Below are 20,664 nucleotides of genomic sequence, written 5' to 3'. Positions count from 1 at the left end.
CCTGAACTGGTACAGCGGTCTGCTCTGGTGACCGAATCAAACACACCGTGAAATGTCTCCGTCCATTCAGAGACCAGTCAAAACGGAGGGTCCGCTATTCTGGCGGCTGATTGGCCAAACTGGCTGCCAGTCAAACACTCCAGCGTTCCCCATTGGCTCGCTGTGTTTCCACACTGCCCACCGGCATGTTATATAAAATTAATCCACATACCTCCATCTTTTTCGGATCCTTGTGGCCGCTCGAGTCCTCTCGCCGGGAAACCCGTTCAGTCCACTCTCTGCACTTCAGCCCGCTGAAATGGCTAATACCAGAGTCTTCTTCGACATCTCCTCTGACGGTACTCCAATTGGCCGGGTGGTGATGGAGGTACGGTAACGTTACCGCCGGGAGTATTCACCGTTACACACGCTGCCTGGTGTTCGCTCCGTTAATTCGTCTCCGCCGGGATTCATCTGCCCCGCTGCTTTTTATCTATCTGTCCGTTAAGTCACTTTGTGCCGCAGAAAATAAAACCCGATCTCGGCTCAGCACCGTTTAGAGGTAGCATGCACGAGCTAGCTGTAACGGAACTATCATGAACACAATTGTCTTGAAGGGACCATGTGCACGTGTGTGTGGCTTCGAGCCAGCGCATCTAACGGGACCGCATAGCGGAATTTTATGCCCCGGTGCAGGTGTTGTAACTGCGGAGGACGGGCTCTGTAATTAAACTGTAATTAATGTGTTTTTCACGAACTGCCACGTGATGTTAACGAGCTCTAATATGATTATCTGGGCACTTTTATATGTAATAATCCGAATTTAATGACAGCCAATCACCCATCGCCTCTCACACTGAAGAGGAGCAGAGCTTAACTGCTAATTAACGTTAGCTGTCGTCACGCTGAGGCCCACAGAAGGCCCGCGGCCCATGTGTGAGCCGTGGAGGGGGCACGCTGCCCGGACAGGAGTTTGACCACAGCTAGCTAACGGTCTCTGCTAATGCTAACGGGTTTAGCTAATGCTAAGTTAGCCGCGCTGTTCTTTGTTGCAGCGTTTTACGGTCTCGTCACAAGCCCGGGAAATCCCCGCTGCTGTCAGTGAAAACCACATCCACCCTCAGGCTGTGGTTTTATTCAGTCTCTTTACAGTAATGGCGCTGCGGTGCTCTGGATGAAGTTTAATGAAAAGAAAGTAATAATAATGAGACAAAATGTACTGCCTGCGGCGGTTAGCGTGTTAGCCGCCGAAGCTAACTGCGCCGGTTTCCATTGTAGTGGACGGAGGAGCGGTTCTGGAAAGTTCCACAACGGGGGAGGGGGGGGGGGGGGCTATCTGCATGATAAAAAATGCGGGTGCAGAGAGATGGCCGCAGACACTGCCTTATAGTTCAGTTCCTTCGTGCCCACATTGAGTGGTAATAACATTACATTACACAAAATTAGGATGATCGTGGCGCCATTGTCTCACACACTATTTATACCCGCTCATGTTTTTTACGGCAGGCTAAAAGCTGCTAACACGTCCAGCCATTTTGTGCACGTAGCTGTGCCCCGTTATGGGCGTTCCCGATATATATCAACATTTGAACCCGAAGACCTCCAGATTAAATGGTGCACAGATCCAAATCTGCAGTCCTCAGGACAAATGGAAAAGATTATTTATTTATTTTTTGGCCATGTATGCGTGTAAATAACTGAAGCTAACGGTTCTCACATTAAATAGGGTCATGACTTTGTTCCCAGGGTCCTGTGTTAATGATATAAATGAACTTTGTAAGAGACTGGTTATAATGGAGATAGATTTGTGTTAATATTGTTTGTGTGAAATGATAGGAAATCTGCATGTAAATGTGTAATCTATAAACAAACACTTTCCAGTTACAAAGATTTGTGAAGCTGCAAATTCAGGATTTAAAAAATGTGAATGGACTTGTTTTACAAATAAATGAAAAACATTGTCTTTCTCACGTTTACAACATTCATAAATCGCAGTTCTACACTTGTCAATTTGCATCATATGCACTCTGAGTTTTTTTTTTTTTTTTTTTACTTTATTTTTGGAGTTTATGTTTGCAGCTAGATTTGTGTCAAAACAATTTGTATGAACAGATCAGTAATCTGTAAATATATAACACCTTTCACAATTACAAAAAGAGCCGCAAATACACAAATTACAAAATTAAAAAAAATTCAATTCTACACATTCTTTTTTGAGTTTGTGTATTTGCAGCAGCATCTTATTTTTGCAATATATTGTTGTGAGTTTATAAATCTTTTTTTCTGTATCTGTGGAAGGTGTTTAATATCACCATATGTCTTTGCAGTTTAAATTTCAAATGAATGAATGGAGCTGGACTTGGCCACTGCAGTTTGAATAGTAAATCTCCATTCAGCTGCTGTGAGATATCAGTGTCCAAAGGAGGGAGGAAACTGTCCTGCCTGCAGATTTGAGGGCACAGGTTTAAGAAGTGTAACAGCTGTTAGGTTTTAAGCATTAGATGGATGATTTAAACATATTGACCCATCGCTGAGAAAACCATTTGAAAAGTCTTGGTAACATGTCATATTAATCTGGGGAACATAGGACCTTGGGAACACATATGTTCCCGTCTTAAATTATGAATATCTGGTTTCTGTTACTGCTGAGCAGGTGGAAGGCTGCACAGAGCTGCTCTGAGATCAGCTGCAGCTCTCGCTTGTCTGCTGCTGCTGCAGCCTCCCCGTCCCTCCTCCTCCTCCGAACATACTTGCATGGTAGCGTCACTGCTGTGCAGGGCATGCAGATATCTCAGTGTGGTGCAATGCTGCATTCCTGTTTCACCATGACACAGCACAATTACCACACACTAATCACATAATAACCTGATCCATGTGTGACGGGCGAGAGCAGCTGCCCTCAGGCTACACAAAGTGCTCCTGAGATTTATTTAACTCCTTATGTTGACTTTAAATGTCAAGTAGAGTTCAGTATCTGTTGAAGCCTGTATGGAGCTAAATTTAGCTTAAATCTGCAGATGTTTTAAAATTTATTCAGATTGTGAGACGCTCCGTTTACCTCCTTACAGCTGGACTCTAAACCACGACGTGCTGATTTCTCCTGTGTAGATGGAGTTACACAATGTCTTGCTTCACAGAACAAAGTGCACAGTATCTGGTGACCTGCCTTTGGTTTTGGCTCTGTGCCTGGATGGCAACGAGCCAGATGTTACTTCACTGACTTTTACCCCCTCTTAATTTTTTATCACAGTATTAGAAACGAACACTTGACTTAACTCCCTGTTTGCACGTAATAACTCACTGACTTTGAGTGTGTTCATTTTGTGCTCTGCAGCTCCGTAACGACGTGGTGCCCAAGACCGCTGAAAACTTCCGCGCCCTCTGCACCGGCGAGAAGGGCTTTGGCTACAAGGGCTCCATCTTCCACCGCATCATCCCCGGGTTCATGTGTCAGGTAACGTAGCCTGTGTTGGGTTTTTCTTTTTCTTGCACAGTGGTGCCTTCTCTCGGACAGTTTGCTCCGTGTGGGTGTTAAATTGTTGTTTGTTTAACACGCAGGGCGGAGACTTCACCAACCATAACGGAACTGGTGGAAAGTCTATCTACGGCAACAAGTTTGCTGATGAGGACTTCACCCTGAAGCACACTGGTCCAGGTATCCTGTCCATGGCCAACGCCGGCCCAAACACGAACGGATCCCAGTTCTTCATCTGCACAGACAAAACAACATGGTAAGATCTCTCTCTCACACACACACACACACACACACACACACACACACACACACACACACACACAGGTCTGTTTCCAGCTTTTTATTTCTGTTTGTCAAAATGAGTTGAGCTCTCCTGCATAAAAATCCACATTTCTGATGTTACAAATCTTTAAACCACTGAACCTAATAGACCCTTTAGGGCCGACATCACGATGACATCATGTGATCACCTGGAGGTGCAGCTGCCTCTCCCCCACAGGGCTGTAGGCTCCATAGGAGTGTTAAAATGTGTTTGTCTTGTTGTGTTATTGGGAGCCAGAATAGAAGGAGTCATGGCTCAAAACCAGCCGCCACTGCCCGTCAACAAAAACAAAGACAACTATGGTTAAATGTGATAAGACCAAAGGACTGGACGGAGGCCATCATCAAAAATGCTCACATGTGCAGCGCACACTTCATATCAGGTTAGGGAAAAAGTATTTCCTGTTGTAGGGATGAATAAGGTTATGTGTATTAAGGGTTATCATGTCCACCTCATCAGAAACTGGGGAGGGATTAAGAGGAAGATTGGATTTCTCTGCAATGCTAACTTTTTAGCACATTAGCTAACGTTAGCTTCCATAGCAAAACAAACAAGTGTGGTCCTCCTTTGTAAGATTGGCTTCCTGTGACATCATCCATCCACTGAGTGAGAGCATACGGGTCGGCCAGTCTGGTCCCGTTGGTCAGTGTTTACAGCTAGCAGAGATTTGCTCTGCTCATATTTCAGCCAGGATAAATCACACACAGTGTGTGGAGGCTTTATTGTCTTCACAATTTATTGTTTCTTATCTGTGAAATTAAAGTAAATCAAAGCTTTGTTTCCACTGAGGGAAATGGTTTCAGCTTACAGAGACAGACAGGAGGTCTGCGTCACTGTGACGTGGAGTCAGTCTCTGGGGAGGTGCACGTCAGACAGTGGTGTAGGTTCTACGTCGATGTAGAGCCTACACCACTGGTACAGTGTCAGTTCGACACAGAAGTATAAATCCTGCATTACTTTTATATCTACAGGAAGACCTGGACACAGCCACAGGGTGGTAATTGAGTTTTTCTCTGAGCGCAGCGTGGCCCTCCTGAAGTATAGTTTGCTGGAGTCCACCTGAATCCTCAGCATGTTTGTGTGTCGGGCTGCTGGTTGTTAATGTTGATGATGCGTCTCTCCGCAGGCTCGACGGGAAGCACGTGGTGTTCGGGTCCGTGGTCGAGGGGATGGACGTGGTCAAGAAGATGGAGTCTGTCGGCTCCCAGAGCGGCAAAACCTCAACCAAGATCGCCATTGCCGACTGTGGGCAGCTCTGAGCTCCAGCACTTAACCCTTTCTGCTCGTCCTGTAGCCACACCCCTGTAGGTTCCACCACCCCCCCCCCCCCCCCCCCCCCCGCCCCTCCTCCACCTCTGCCATTCAACATTCCTATTGATGGAGATTCAACTGCCCGCTCCCCGCCCCCTCTCCCGCCCCGTCCCTCGCTCCTCGTCCCTCATTTTTTTTATTCTGTTGTTGAAATCATGTTGCTGCATTTGTGACTTTGAAAGTTTCTTTTGCATTAACGTTTTTTTCCACACATCCCAACGGTTTTTTTGTTAAGTCAAAAAAAATGAAGAATAAAACAAAAGTTGCCTTGACAATTTAAACGTGTGTTTTCTCTTTTTGATTTTAACCGAGGGTTTTCTCTAAGATCGTCTCAAATCTGTGTGAATATGATATTTAATATTTATCACCTGATCATCATCACGTCCTCATGATTAAAGTCAGGATCAGAAAGTGAAGTGAAACATGACTCAAAGTGACTATTAAATGAATAAATATTTAGAATAAATGTTGAAATAAATGAGGTAAGGATATATACATGAATAAATAAGTTATTTTTGTGTCTGGATGTTTGAACACGGTCAGACACATTTAAATAAAAACATTCTGGTGTCGTCACACTGACACAAAGAATAACACAAAACACTGGAGTAGTAAAATAAATGAATATAAAACATTTTTAAAAATCTAAAAAACATAAGAAATATATAATTCATTTTAGAAATCCATTGTTTTTTTTTTCAAGTTGTTTTTCCAAAGACTTCTGACTGATTCTCACATTAAATGGGGTTAAAAAAAAAAAAAAGAGACAAATGCAACTATTTTTATATTTTAATGAACAATTACGACGCGATGCCTGTCTGCAAACTGTATGATAGTCCTATATGTGAGGTGAAGGGTAAATCTTGCCCGATTAAGCACTATTGTGTAAAGGGCGAGGTGACGTCAGCTCGGTCACATAAACACAGTAAACCTGCTCATCAGATCAAAATCATCCACAGAGGACACACCTGAGAGGACATGTCCACACTGTCCAGATGACGTCATCTGCAATGAGCCTGCAGGTGTTTAAAGTGTCCAGCAGAGGGAGCTCTTCAGCTGCGCAGTGTTCAGGTCAACAGACATTTAACCAACAAAGATGTTGGAAGATAAAATATATTTGTTTAAATCCTGTTCAGCGTCTGAGGGTTAGAGAGGCTTCAGTGTGAAATATGAACCGAAAAGACGTGTTTTAAATTTCTACTTCACATTAACATGAATTTATCAGGACAATAAAAAGTTCAGATTGACAGGTGAACATCACTGTCAGGTTGACTCAGCTACACTTCAGGAGGAAATATTGTGTGTTTGACTCACTCAGCTACGTTTATGACATGACTCAGGTGCTTTGAGATAAACATGAAAAATAGTTTATTTGTGCTTTTGCCTTAAATGACAGGACAGCTTCATATAGACACAACATGCAGATGACGTGCTGCAAGGACTCAGCCTGTTATTGGGTGCACACCTGACCAGGTGAGCTACAGTGGTGGTTTTCAAACTTGTGGCCAAAGCACACCTGTATTTATATCTGTGCACAATAACTTCCATAAAGTGTAATATAAATGTTTTATTGACTAATATTAAATAACATCTGACAACAACCATTGCTCATGAAATATTTATTAACAATATGATTCAAGAATTCATTTTAAGCTTTGAAATTAAACCAAAGTACCAATAACGTCATTCAATCAGGAAATAATGTGATGTGTCACACACTTGATATTCCCTCGCGCAAATGTTAACAAACAGGTTCCACAGGAAGGTTTATTAAATTGAATTGAATTAAATTAAATTAAATTAAATTAAATTAAATTAAATTGAATTGAATTGAACTGAATTGAATTGAATTGAATTGAATTGATTTGACTTAATTTAATTTAAGATAAGGCAAGGCAAGGCAATTTTATTTATATAGCACCATTCATACACAAGGCAATTCAATGTGCTTTACAAGAGAAATATGTTAAAATAAAACATTAAAGGAACAATAGATCATTAAAAACAAAAGCTAAAAGAAAGAAAAACAGTGCAGAAAATGCATTTAAAAAGCAAACATAAAACAAAAGCAACAGCAGACAAATATAAAAACAATAGCTACAGATTATCCTAACAATAAGCTACATATCTAGTTCACTGGTAAGCTGCAGTAAATAGTAATGTTTTAAGCCCTGATTTAAATGAGTTGACAGTTTCAGCCGACCTCAGATATTCTGGAAGTTTGTTCCACAGGCGGGGAGCATAGAAACTAAAGGCTGCTTCACCTTGTTTGGTTTTGATCCTGGGAACACTGAGTAAACCTGTTCCAGATGATCTGAGGGGTCTGGATGCTTCATAACGTACAAGTATATCAGAGATGTATTTAGGCCCGAGACCATTTAGTGCTTTATAGACAAGTAACAAGATTTTAAAGTCTATCCTTTGACACACAGGAAGCCAGTGCAGTGACTTAAGCACTGGTGTAATGTGCTCCACTCTCTTGGTGTTGGTGAGGGCTCTGGCAGCAGCGTTCTGGACGAGCTGCAGTTGTCTGATTGATTTTTTACTCAGGCCTGTGAAGACACCGTTACAATAGTCCAGCCTGCTGAAAATGAAAGCATGAACAAGTTTTTCTGTATCTTGTTTAGACAGAAATTCTTTTATTCTTGCTATGTTTTTAAGGTGGTAGTAGGCTGATTTAGTCATTGTCTTAATGTGACTATTGAAATTTAAGTCTGAGTCCAGAACTACACCAAGATTTCTGGCTTGATTTGTAGGTTTTAGTGTCATGGCGTCAAGGTGAGCACTGACTATTGATCTTTGTTCTTTGGGACCAAAAACAACTATCTCAGTTTTTTCTGTGTTTAGTTGTAGAAAATTCTGGCACATCCACGTATTGATTTCGTCAATGCACTTATTTAGCAGATGTAGGGGACTGTAGTCATCTGGTGACACTGTTATGTAAAGTTGTGTGTCATCTGCATAAGTATGGTAGGAGATGTTATGATATTCCATAATCTGAGCAAGAGGGAGCATATAGATGTTGAACAGAATAGGCCCAAGAATGGACCCTTGAGGAACTCCACATGTAATCTTTGTTCACACAGATTCATAATTGCCAAGTGACACAAAGAAATCCCTGTCTTGTAAATGAGATTTAAACCAATTTAGCACAGTGCCAGAAAGTCCCACAAACTTTTCTAGTCTGTCGAGCAGTATGTTATGGTCAACTGTGTTGAATGCAGCACTGAGGTCCAGTAATACCAGAACCGAAATCTTTGATGCATCACTGCTCAGATGAATGTCATTTAAAACTTTTACAAGTGCAGTCTCAGTGCTGTGATGTGCTCGAAATCCAGACTGAAAGGCATCAAAGGAATTGTTTTGCTCCAAGAAGGTGTCAAGTTGCTGAAAAACAACCTTTTCAATGATCTTTCCTAAAAATGGTAGGTTTGATATGGGCCTGTAGTTATTTATTACTGAGGCATCCAGATTAGGCTTTTTTAAGAGAGGTTTAATGACTGCGGTCTTCAGGGCCGTTGGAAAAAGGCCTGACTGAAGAGAACAGTTGACTATCTGTAGTATATCTGATGCTATGCAGTTAAAAACATCTTTAAAAAAGCTTGTAGGCAGAGTGTCAAGGCAGCAGGTAGTGGACCTAAGGTTTCTAACTATGTCTGTCAAAGTAGCATAATTTAATGGGTGAAAAAGTGCCAAATTAACTGGAGTAGTCTTATGAGGCACAGGTGAATTAGCCACTGTGTTGGAGTTACAGACTGTCTGTCTTATCTTTAAAATCTTGTCTGTGAAAAAAGAAGCAAAGTCATTGCATGCCTTGGTGGATAGCAGTTCAGGAGGCACTGACGCTGATGGGTTTGTCAGTCTGTCAACAACAGTAAATAAAGTCTGTGCATTGTTGTTATTTTTATAAGATAATAGAGTTTACCTCTTTATTAGGGAATGGTTGTGCACAACATACTGAAACAGTTGATTAAAAATTCATTCCTAACTTTTTGTATCGGCCCAATTTAATATTGCAGTAATAATGTGTGGTTATCACCAAATCCCACAGCACACCTGGATTAGCATCACGGCACACCATTTAAGAGCCACTGAGGTTAACCTGTAAAAAACAGTCTCATGACATGTGACACGTCACCAAAAGCCAGCGTAGCTGCAGTATATGTTCCTGCTCGTCTGTGGTGACAACACTTTGTATTAAACAGCTCAGTGTTGTGTTGATGTTGTCAGACTGACTGTTGGTGCTTATAAAATATTTACACAAAGATATCTGATCAATAATCATCAGTCCTGATGTAATGACTCACAGATGAACAGCCATGACGTGACATCACTGTAATGCAGCGTTTAAAACCAGGAAAAGACACCGAACAAACTCTGACAGGGTGTGTGAGCTCACCTCGTGACATCGACATTGATTCTACTTTAATTAAAGATAAATACGTCGGCCAGCTCTCAGGAGAATGGACCTGAGGAAGTGTTTAACCCTTTACTTTGGGTGGTTACACCTGTAGCCCCGCCCCCACACAGGTGCACCAGATGAGCTGTCAATCAAAGCCAGTCTGTCAGTGACACACCTGAGAGCAGCTTTGATCACCTGTGTGGAGCTGTTGGATCTATTTCCAGCTGACAGATGAAGGTTTGTTCACATTGCTCTTTATGAAGGTGGAGAAAATATTTTTAAATATGATATTGAAGTGTGAGGTAATATTTAGAAGCAGGAAGACGTCCTGCGACAGGAGAGCTAAAAATATTCTGATATATTTATATATATTTTCATGATTAATCTTAAATATTTTTACTGCAGTTACATTGTCAGTGAAGGACTCTGACTGTAACAGAGTATTTACAGAGTGGTGTCAAAGGCTGTGAGCACTCCTCCACCACACACTGTGTGAATAACAGATGTAGCTCAGTCTGTAGTTCTGACGCCTCGGTGTCTCTGATGTCACACTGTTAAAGTGTTCTCGTCTTTCACTTTGTGACCCGTCTGTAATTTGATTCCAACATTAAAACAGTCAAACTCTTTATTTTCATAAAGTGACTTTTATTGACTAAACTCACAATAATGGTGGAAACATTTAATCAAAGGCGTCGCTGCAGCCTCGTCACCAGGATCCATGTTGGCATCATACGTGTCTGTAAATCATCTGTACGTCACATCACATATGTTTCAACAGTAGTTAAATTTAGATACAAAAAACATTGTGTCAGTAGACCTCAGCAGCACACACTGACGCACAGAGACACCCTTTAGCAGCCGTATACATCATCATCCTCACTGTGACCTCGTCACATGTCCACGTTTGGTCATGGACTTTCCACGTCCACATATGACGTCCAAGGTACCCTGGGTGTGTTGGTTGTTGACGTTCTGGGACGCCGTGTCAACTTCAGCCTGTTACATGCATTGTCTGTTTTCAAAATACACTTCTGTTTTCACAGGAAATGTACAGTTTGATACAGTCTCTTTCAAAATAAAAGCACTACGTCAGCGCAACACCACCAACTGATGTTTTTCCTTCAACAACACACACACGTGGTTACGTTACAGCAGGCGTTTCACCGAGGTGTCACACCATCCCTCCACCTGCTGATACAGAGTCACTGTGTCACTTTAGAAATATGTGGGAAACATACAGATGTGACATATCTGTGCTTTGCAGAGACGTACACTGCCAACATTGTGTTCTGGAGACTAGACTGAATCACTGAGGGGCCCCAGACCTCAGTGTGGGGCCACTGAGGGGCCACTGAGGGGCTCCTCTTACAAACGTTCATCACAGCAACATTTTCCTACGAACTGAACCAAACTTTAAATTAACGCAAACAGAAGCTACAGAGTTTATAAAGAACACGTCAGCAGCTCGTCTCCGCCGTCCTCCGCTTCTTCCCAGAATGCCTTGTTTGCCTCTGGCTCTGACCCTGGCGGGGCCGACACACCCCCTGGCCCTTGGCCTTCCCTGACTCGGCGGTGCAGGACAGCCCGGTGTCACAGTCGCAGCGTCCCAGCTTCCTCCTCTGCTTGGAGGAGCCTCGCAGCAGACAGGCCTCGCCCTCCACCGGGATCCTCTGACACCGTTTACCCGTCAGATAACGGACGCAGCACAGACCGGCCGCACAGTCGCCTGAGCGCACGCAGCTCGACATCTCTGGAGCTGAAACACACACAAACACACATTACTATTGATACACAGCCTGTACTCCTTGTGGTCACTATCTGTCTCCTTGTGGTCACTATCTGTCTCCTTGTGGTCACTATCTGTCTCCTTGTGGTCACTGACTGTCTCCTTGTGGTCACTATCTGTCTCCTTGTGGTCACTATCTGTCTCCTTGTGGTCACTGACTGTCTCCTTGTGGTCACTATCTGTCTCCTTGTGGTCACTATCTGTCTCCTTGTGGTCACTATCTGTCTCCTTGTGGTCACTGACTGTCTTCTTGTGGTCACTATCTGTCTCCTTGTGGTCACTGACTGTCTTCTTGTGGTCACTATCTGTCTCCTTGTGGTCACTGACTGTCTCCTTGTGGTCACTATCTGTCTCCTTGTGGTCACTATCTGTCTCCTTGTGGTCACTGACTGTCTCCTTGTGGTCACTGACTGTCTCCTTGTGGTCACTATCTGTCTCCTTGTGGTCACTGTCTGTCTCCTTGTGGTCACTATCTGTCTCCTTGTGGTCACTGACTGTCTCCTTGTGGTCACTATCTGTCTCCTTGTGGTCACTGACTGTCTCCTTGTGGTCACTATCTGTCTCCTTGTGGTCACTGACTGTCTCCTTGTGGTCACTATCTGTCTCCTTGTGGTCACTGTCTGTCTCCTTGTGGTCACTATCTGTCTCCTTGTGGTCACTGTCTGTCTTCTTGTGGTCACTGACTGTCTCCTTGTGGTCACTATCTGTCTCCTTGTGGTCACTGTCTGTCTCCTTGTGGTCACTATCTGTCTCCTTGTGGTCACTATCTGTCTTCTTGTGGTCACTGACTGTCTCCTTGTGGTCACTATCTGTCTCCTTGTGGTCACTATCTGTCTCCTTGTGGTCACTATCTGTCTTCTTGTGGTCACTGACTGTCTCCTTGTGGTCACTATCTGTCTCCTTGTGGTCACTATCTGTCTTCTTGTGGTCACTGTCTGTCTCCTTGTGGTCACTGACTGTCTCCTTGTGGTCACTATCTGTCTTCTTGTGGTCACTGTCTGTCTCCTTGTGGTCACTGACTGTCTCCTTGTGGTCACTATCTGTCTTCTTGTGGTCACTGTCTGTCTCCTTGTGGTCACTGACTGTCTCCTTGTGGTCACTATCTGTCTCCTTGTGGTCACTGACTGTCTCCTTGTGGTCACTATCTGTCTCCTTGTGGTCACTGTCTGTCTCCTTGTGGTCACTGACTGTCTTCTTGTGGTCACTATCTGTCTCCTTGTGGTCACTGTCTGTCTTCTTGTGGTCACTATCTGTCTCCTTGTGGTCACTGACTGTCTTCTTGTGGTCACTGTCTGTCTCCTTGTGGTCACTGACTGTCTTCTTGTGGTCACTATCTGTCTCCTTGTGGTCACTGACTGTCTCCTTGTGGTCACTATCTGTCTCCTTGTGGTCACTATCTGTCTCCTTGTGGTCACTGTCTGTCTCCTTGTGGTCACTATCTGTCTTCTTGTGGTCACTATCTGTCTCCTTGTGGTCACTATCTGTCTCCTTGTGGTCACTGACTGTCTTCTTGTGGTCACTATCTGTCTCCTTGTGGTCACTGACTGTCTTCTTGTGGTCACTATCTGTCTTCTTGTGGTCACTGTCTGTCTTCTTGTGGTCACTATCTGTCTCCTTGTGGTCACTGACTGTCTTCTTGTGGTCACTGTCTGTCTCCTTGTGGTCACTGACTGTCTTCTTGTGGTCACTATCTGTCTCCTTGTGGTCACTGACTGTCTCCTTGTGGTCACTATCTGTCTTCTTGTGGTCACTATCTGTCTCCTTGTGGTCACTATCTGTCTCCTTGTGGTCACTATCTGTCTTCTTGTGGTCACTATCTGTCTCCTTGTGGTCACTATCTGTCTCCTTGTGGTCACTATCTGTCTCCTTGTGGTCACTGTCTGTCTCCTTGTGGTCACTATCTGTCTTCTTGTGGTCACTATCTGTCTCCTTGTGGTCACTATCTGTCTCCTTGTGGTCACTGACTGTCTTCTTGTGGTCACTATCTGTCTCCTTGTGGTCACTGACTGTCTTCTTGTGGTCACTATCTGTCTCCTTGTGGTCACTGACTGTCTCCTTGTGGTCACTATCTGTCTCCTTGTAGTCACTGTCTGTCTTCTTGTGGTCACTGTCTGTCTCCTTGTGGTCACTATCTGTCTCCTTGTGGTCACTATCTGTCTCCTTGTGGTCACTGTCTGTCTTCTTGTGGTCACTGACTGTCTTCTTGTGGTCACTGTCTGTCTCCTTGTGGTCACTATCTGTCTTCTTGTGGTCACTGTCTGTCTTCTTGTGGTCACTGTCTGTCTCCTTGTGGTCACTATCTGTCTTCTTGTGGTCACTGTCTGTCTCCTTGTGGTCACTGTCTGTCTCCTTGTGGTCACTGTCTGTCTTCTTGTGGTCACTGTCTGTCTCCTTGTGGCCACTATCTGTCTTCTTGTGATCACTATCTGTCTTCTTTTGGTCACTATCTGTCTCCTTGTGGTCACTATCTGTCTTCTTGTGGTCACTATGTGTCTCCTTGTGGTCACTGACTGTCTTCTTGTGGTCACTATCTGTCTCCTTGTGGTCACTGACTGTCTCCTTGTGGTCACTGTCTGTCTCCTTGTGGTCACTATCTGTCTTCTTGTGGTCACTATCTGTCTCCTTGTGGTCACTGACTGTCTTCTTGTGGTCACTATCTGTCTTCTTGTGGTCACTGACTGTCTCCTTGTGGTCACTGTCTGTCTCCTTGTGGTCACTATCTGTCTCCTTGTGGTCACTATCTGTCTTCTTGTGGTCACTATCTGTCTCCTTGTGGTCACTGACTGTCTTCTTGTGGTCACTATCTGTCTTCTTGTGATCACTATCTGTCTTCTTGTGGTCACTATCTGTCTCCTTGTGGTCACTATCTGTCTCCTTGTGGTCACTATCTGTCTCCTTGTGGTCACTGTCTGTCTCCTTGTGGTCACTATCTGTCTCCTTGTGGTCACTATCTGTCTCCTTGTGGTCACTATCTGTCTTCTTGTGGTCACTGTCTGTCTCCTTGTGGTCACTGTCTGTCTCCTTGTGGTCACTATCTGTCTCCTTGTGGTCACTATCTGTCTCCTTGTGGTCACTATCTGTCTTCTTGTGGTCACTATCTGTCTCCTTGTGGTCACTATCTGTCTCCTTGTGGTCACTATCTGTCTTCTTGTGGTCACTATCTGTCTCCTTGTGGTCACTGTCTGTCTCCTTGTGGTCACTATCTGTCTCCTTGTGGTCACTGTCTGTCTCCTTGTGGTCACTATCTGTCTCCTTGTGGTCACTATCTGTCTCCTTGTGGTCACTATCTGTCTTCTTGTGGTTGCTTTGTGTCGTTTTTTTGTTGTTTGGGTCTCTTTGAGGTAATTTTGTGTCTTATTGGATGTTTCCTGCAGCAGTGCACTCTGGGACTTATACTTGACTTCCAATCACTCACCTTTTGTCCTGTTGAAGCCGTCCGTGTTAATCTGTCCATCCGTCTCTCTGTCCACCTCTCTGTCCACTTGTCTGTCCACCTGTCTGTCCTGCGAGGACGGTCTCCTCTGAGCTCTGTTACTGCAGCCTCCCGTCTGAGAGATCAATAGACAAATCGATGATTATTGGATTGACAGGATGTGAAGATCTTTGAGCGTGAGAGAAGATTTTAGTTTTTGATTAAACTTTTTAACAAGTCTATCTGAAACCATCTGAAACTGTCCGTCCATCAGTCGACTGACAGAAATTTAATATGAAACTGTTCTGATAATGATAAAAAGTCCAAATGTTATTGAGGTAAAGATAAGGCCTCATAAAGTAATCACGGTTATTGAATAAAGTGCAGCAGAAGTATAAAGTAGCTAAAAATGGAAAATTCAAATAAAGTACATTTACTCAGTATCTGAGTAAATGTGTGTGTGTGTGTGTGTGTGTGTGTGTGTGTTTCTGTCTCACTGACCGCAGGTGCGTTACAGTCCGGTGTAGAACACGCAGGTGTTTGTCCTCGGTTGGAGTTGGACGTCGTCTCTGTCCGGCGCTGTGCAGGATGCTCCACCTGGTCGCCATGGGAACGATCCTGATGGACAGGTCATGGTGATGTCACAGTTAAGACCTCAGATAATAAAGGTTGATGTTTGTAAAGTTCACCCTAAAATGAAAACTACGTATCCTCCCTCTGCCTGTGGAGCTGTTTGTCTGTGTGCATAGTTTTGGTGTGAGCTGCAGAGTGTTGGAGACACAGAGACGTCTGTCTGTCTGTCTGTCTGTCTGTCTGTCTGTCTGTCTGTCTGTCTCTCTCTCTCTCTCTCAGCTTGTGGAGCTCAGAGCGCCAAAAAACTACATTTGAAAAACTCAACATTGATGTCTCTTTGCAGAAATCATGACTCGGTTACTCCAGATACTCCACAGACCTTGTTGTGTGCAGTTTCATGTGGGAACTATTTTTGGGAACTATTTGTGTCACTGCACTGAGGGAAGCGTGCATCGACTGTTAGCTCAGCCAGCACCTCACAGCTAGCTAACGTTACAGCTCAGAGAGGAGCACCAGCCTCTCGTCCAGGAGTAGATGCACACTTCCTTCTGTGCAGTGATACGGTGAGCGGGTGAGTCAGGTCAAGGATTAAATGTTTTTGTTTTTGGCACTTTGAGCACCACAATCTGAGACTCATCTAGTTCCATGATATTAGAGCGAAGGCAGATGTCTCCAACACACACCAAAACTTTCTAAAAAAATATCTAAAGTTAAAACATGCTGCACACGGCCCTGCAGACGTCCTCATGTCCTCTGTCTCTGTCCCAAACTGAGGGGCCTCTGGGGCCACAGTTTGGGAACCTTATGTGAAATGTTAAAAAAGATCTGCAGCCGTGCGCTCTCACAGCTCTGTCTGAGGCTCCAGAGGACATCATCACTCTGACTGCAGGACAGATCACAGTCAGGGGTGAAAACATGACTGTCACAGTAAAATCCTGTGAATCTTTCCTGCTGTTATTTCTGTCTCTTCTTTGAAACACTGGCTGTTTGTATCTCTGCAGCGTCTGTGAATCGTCACCATGAAACAGTCGGACTCTTCAGTGAATCTGCTCGCAGCTCATTTTCACATCTTCAGTCACAAGACAAAAAGGTTTCAGTCCGCTGGTTTAATGTTTCATGGAGATTCCTCAGACACAGAAACCATCTGAAAACTAAGAGTTGCCCTTAGCAACAAAAACTGTAAGAAAATTCTTAGAATTATGACATTTTCTTAGAATTTCCCCTTAAAGTTAAGACTAGATCCTCGTAAAGATAAAAGTTTTTCACAGAGCATCTCAGACCTAAAAAAAGCTCCTGAGGTGAGAAACTGTTCGGAGCAGAGAGGAGGAGTTTAGAGGAGAAAATGTTGGAAACACAGAGGTCGGAGAAACATTCTCCAAAAACCTGTCAAGAGTTGAGTCTGTCTCAACCTCTGTCACAGTCTGCAGTTCATCTCATGTCCACTGGGTGTCCTCACACCTTACAGGCTCACAGAGGGGCGTGTCTCTGACAACCAATCACATCACACCTAACAACAGGGTCGACCACACCTCCTCAGTAAGGTAAAAGTTTCTCAGGATGTTTGTGAAAACGACCCTCGGCTGCAGCTGACGATTATTGTCACTGTTGATCAATCTGTCAGTTATTTTCTGATTCATCGATTAGTTGTTGGGTCAATGTCAGAAAATGTTGATGAGTGTTTCCTAAAGTCAAAGACGACATCCTCAAATATCTTGTTTGGTCCTCAACCCAAAGATTTTCAGTTTAATAATTATATTATCAAAATAGTCATTCATAAATTTGTTTGTGAAATAATTTATTAATCTATAAATTAACAGAGTAAATTACAAAGTTTACAAATTCATTTCATTTTTATTATAATGGGCGATAAAAAGAGGAATAATAAAAATATTTTCAAATTAAATAATAATCCATCAATAAATAGTTCAATTAAAAGAAGGATTTAAAAAAGCAACATAAGAGAGTTCATCATTAAATGGATGTGGATGGATTCATATTATTTGTAAATTCTTTTTATAACTGAAATTATTACCCAGTAAAATATCATATGATGAATAACTTTGTAAATTAGTCTATTTATGTATAGATTAATGAATTAATTTACAAAAAAGGATTCAGATGGTGTAATGTACGGTGTATACAGAAGTGTCAATACTACATGAATTAGTCTTTTTATTTATAGATTGATAAAAACAATATTAATGCTTATTTTCATACTACAATTATTTATTCTTTAATTAAATGCATTATAACAGTTTCCGTGACACTTGTGGTCCTCTGTAACCAGAGTGCAGTAAAAGTATGACTGTGTATTAATGTGCGTGTAGATTCATGAAGACTACATAATTTAGTCTATTTATTTATTGATTAGCACATTTACAAACAAAAAACAAACAAAATGATCAATACCTATTTCAAAATTATAATTAATCATTTTGTTTTGTTTCAATTTGTTTATAATTTAATTATTTACTTCTACCTGCTTTATACTGGGCGGCACTCTGCTGTACGGAGGACCATCAGTGTCATGAAAACTGTAATAATGCCTTTAATGAACGAACGACTATTTTAATAACACAATTATTGATTAATTTATTAATGCAATTTTACAATTTTTGTGACACTCGTGGTCCTCCATGGTCACACAGATGCAGTCAGACAGTGTTTAATGTGAATATAGAATATAAATACCACAGTAAATCATATCTGCATCTCACCTGCAGCTCGGAGCTCTGCTGCGTCGTCTCTTTGGAGGATCTGATGGTGTTGGAGTCCAGAGCCAGACCGCAGACCAGAGACACACACAGGACGCTGCGCCACACCCACATCCTCTTCCTCCGATCAATCGATCAATCAATCAGTCCTCTGTCAGGTATCGATCACTGATCCTCTGACCTGCTGCTCTCGCTCTGATCAGATGAAACCAGCTGTCAACATTTACTGCTGTAATTTCTTTTCTGGTTTTAAGTTTTAAAATAAATTTAGTTTGATTATTGATCTGATTATTAAAATAATTCCTTCCAGGATCTTTAAAAGTTTCCTTTAATTCTGTCACTAACTGCTGAGTCTGAAAATGAAATAAATTCAGTTGTGTATTTTCCTGCGTCTGAGTGTCTCTGCTCTGTTGCCTCCCTCAGGTGCGCTTGATTTTTATACCCCTCCCCTCCCTCTGATCCGTCCCGTCCCTCTGAAGTTTTGAAGGTGTGTTTGAAGCTCGACCGCATCAGTCGGTGGAGACTTCCTTCCTGGAAGCCCCGCGGGCGTCCTCAGGCGAAGGCGGGACGTTTGATACATGACACCGCAGAGACCACAGAGAGATGAAAACACACCTGGAGACACGAGACAGGTCGAGCTGTCTGTGTGTGGTGGTGCTTGATGTGGTCTGAGTGTGGGGATAAAGACTCATTAGAGCCTGAGCTGTCTCCGTCAGGAGGTGTGTGTGTCAGGATGTGTGTGTGTTTACAGGTGATTAAAGCTGATTAACAGTTTCACATGACGACACCAGGTGAAGAGTCTCACACTGATCCACCCAATCGCTCTTCCAATAAAGCCCTGTTTCAGATATGTCCAGGTGTGTTAGTGTGACGGACAGGTCGTCCCGGCCAATCACAGAGCTGTCCAGGAGAGACACCAGGACAGGTTCATATGGTGTCCTCAGGACCAAGACAGGAAGGTAAAACCAAGACCAAAGCTGTGGACGAGATCTGGGGTTAAAGTGTTAATCTGATGCTTCTCTGTGGAGGCTGAGAACAGCTGTGTTGGCAGTTGTTCTTTAAAAGGCTGTGTCAACTCAGTGTTTCGAGTTAATGAGATAATTATCACAAGAAAATGACTTTTGCGACCTCAAGTTAAAAGAAGTTCATCATCTCTACGTATCCGCCTCATGTTTTCCCAACAGTCTAAGAAATTAAACCCTTATTATGGAAAAATCAGCTTTGTTTTGTCAAAATACTGAAACGATTAACTTGTGATAACACAAAATAAATAAATAAATAATAATAATAATAATAATAATCACAACCTCGGCTGTTTTTGACTTCCGTACATTCAGACTTTGACTGACGGAAACAACTGTGTGAGAGAGAAGTTAAATCTCAGAGAGCTTTGGACTGTTAGTACGACTAAAACCTAAAGATGTGTCTCGTCTCTCTGACTTTAAAATGTTAATCAGCATTTATCACTGGACAGTAAGCTGACAGCTTTTAACTTCTCGTCAGCTGTGAGGTTCAGATTTCAGATCTTATGAGATAATAATCGATGATTCAGAGACTCTATGTTTCTGTCGTCTTTTTTCACTGAAGACATTTTGTCAAAGTGTCTGTGCAGGAGAAGCTCAGGTGGAAATAATGAAACAAACATTCAGCACTGTACTGAAGTGAAAAGGTACTTGAGTCTTTGTACTCCACTACATTTATCTGGCAGCTTTAGTTACTTTACAGATTTTACACACAAACAAGAGTTTATCAAATCTGACGTGAGCTTCAGTTGATCCAAGTTAAGATGAATCTTTACAGATTTTACTTTTAATACTTTATAAACATCTTCCTCATTTTACTGAGCTACATTTACTGACGTAACATTTTCAGTGCACTCTTACTTTCACAGTGTGGTATTAGTACTTTTACTGGAGTAATCTGAATACTTGCCCCACCTGTGATGTTGGAGCCGCAGCAGATCAGTCAGACAGATTATTACAGGAAACCACCTGCTCCCAGTGATGAGAACAAAAGACCTCACAGGTGACAGGAAGTAGCACAGGACAGGTGTCACGTGACAGAAAAAACAAATAGCACACGTCACTCACCTCGCGACCCCCAACCCTCCGCCTCCTCATGAGCCAGCAGACAGCTGTCAGAGAGAACTCAACTCACAATAAATGTTCACATGGACACGACATGAGCGTCAGTGTCATGGTCTCACTTTTTTAGTCAGTTTATTGAACATGTTAAAATCATACAAACACATAATAAAAACAAAAACAAACAGGGCCTCACAAACATATAAGAAACAAATAATATTGTCCGTGTCAGAAGAAGCTGAAAACGTCTCTGAAGAGTTACTGCTGGGGGCCCTTGAGTTACTGCTGGGGGCCTCAGAGTTACATACAGTTTCCTATGTTATGCACAGTCCAGTAGAACAGACCACTGGGTCATTGAAGGGCCCAAGATTAAAAAAAACATACAGATAAATATATATACAAAAGAAAAAAGTAAAAAGTATTTTTACATCCAATATTATAAGAATGTGTAGCCTGTTATTTTTGTTATTTGATTCGTGGAGAAAGTATGTTGAGCATTTTAAATACAATTACTCCACTCAAAAGTATTTTGTTACAAATTACATTTGCTTTTTATCGGCCTTATCAAATACAAATTACAAAATACTCAAATGTAACTGAAATGCA

The 20,664-nt window shown here is 42.7% G+C and overlaps 2 protein-coding genes and 1 long non-coding RNA gene across 3 annotated transcripts; 2 read left to right on the top strand and 1 right to left on the bottom strand.

The window, feature by feature from the left end:
• Positions 1-205: 205 nt before the first annotated feature.
• ppiaa (peptidylprolyl isomerase Aa (cyclophilin A)) lies at positions 206-5,368 on the top strand. The gene is made up of 4 exons (XM_033620237.2): positions 206-367; positions 3,314-3,433; positions 3,538-3,710; positions 4,903-5,368. The coding sequence occupies exons 1-4, from the start codon at positions 299-301 to the stop codon at positions 5,033-5,035; spliced, it is 495 nt and encodes a 164-aa protein (XP_033476128.2). The 5' UTR covers positions 206-298; the 3' UTR covers positions 5,036-5,368.
• A 4,303-nt stretch (positions 5,369-9,671) lies between these two features.
• LOC144464381 (uncharacterized) lies at positions 9,672-19,188 on the top strand. Its single transcript, XR_013492104.1, has 4 exons — positions 9,672-9,726; positions 15,194-15,333; positions 17,984-18,132; positions 18,398-19,188. It is a non-coding gene; the product is annotated as an uncharacterized LOC144464381 (long non-coding RNA).
• Positions 10,138-19,966, bottom strand: LOC117252565 (uncharacterized). The gene is made up of 5 exons (XM_033619588.2): positions 19,912-19,966; positions 17,978-18,169; positions 15,189-15,305; positions 14,691-14,823; positions 10,138-11,245 (listed from the first exon to the last, which is right to left on the bottom strand). Exons 2-5 carry the CDS (start codon positions 18,086-18,088, stop codon positions 10,947-10,949), a joined length of 660 nt encoding a protein of 219 aa, XP_033475479.2. The 5' UTR covers positions 18,089-18,169; positions 19,912-19,966; the 3' UTR covers positions 10,138-10,946.
• Positions 19,967-20,664: the final 698 nt, after the last annotated feature.

This window comes from Epinephelus lanceolatus, chromosome 9 (assembly GCF_041903045.1).
Source record: "Epinephelus lanceolatus isolate andai-2023 chromosome 9, ASM4190304v1, whole genome shotgun sequence".
NCBI lineage: Eukaryota > Metazoa > Chordata > Actinopteri > Perciformes > Serranidae > Epinephelus > Epinephelus lanceolatus.
This window is presented reverse-complemented; position numbering and strand designations above follow the sequence as displayed.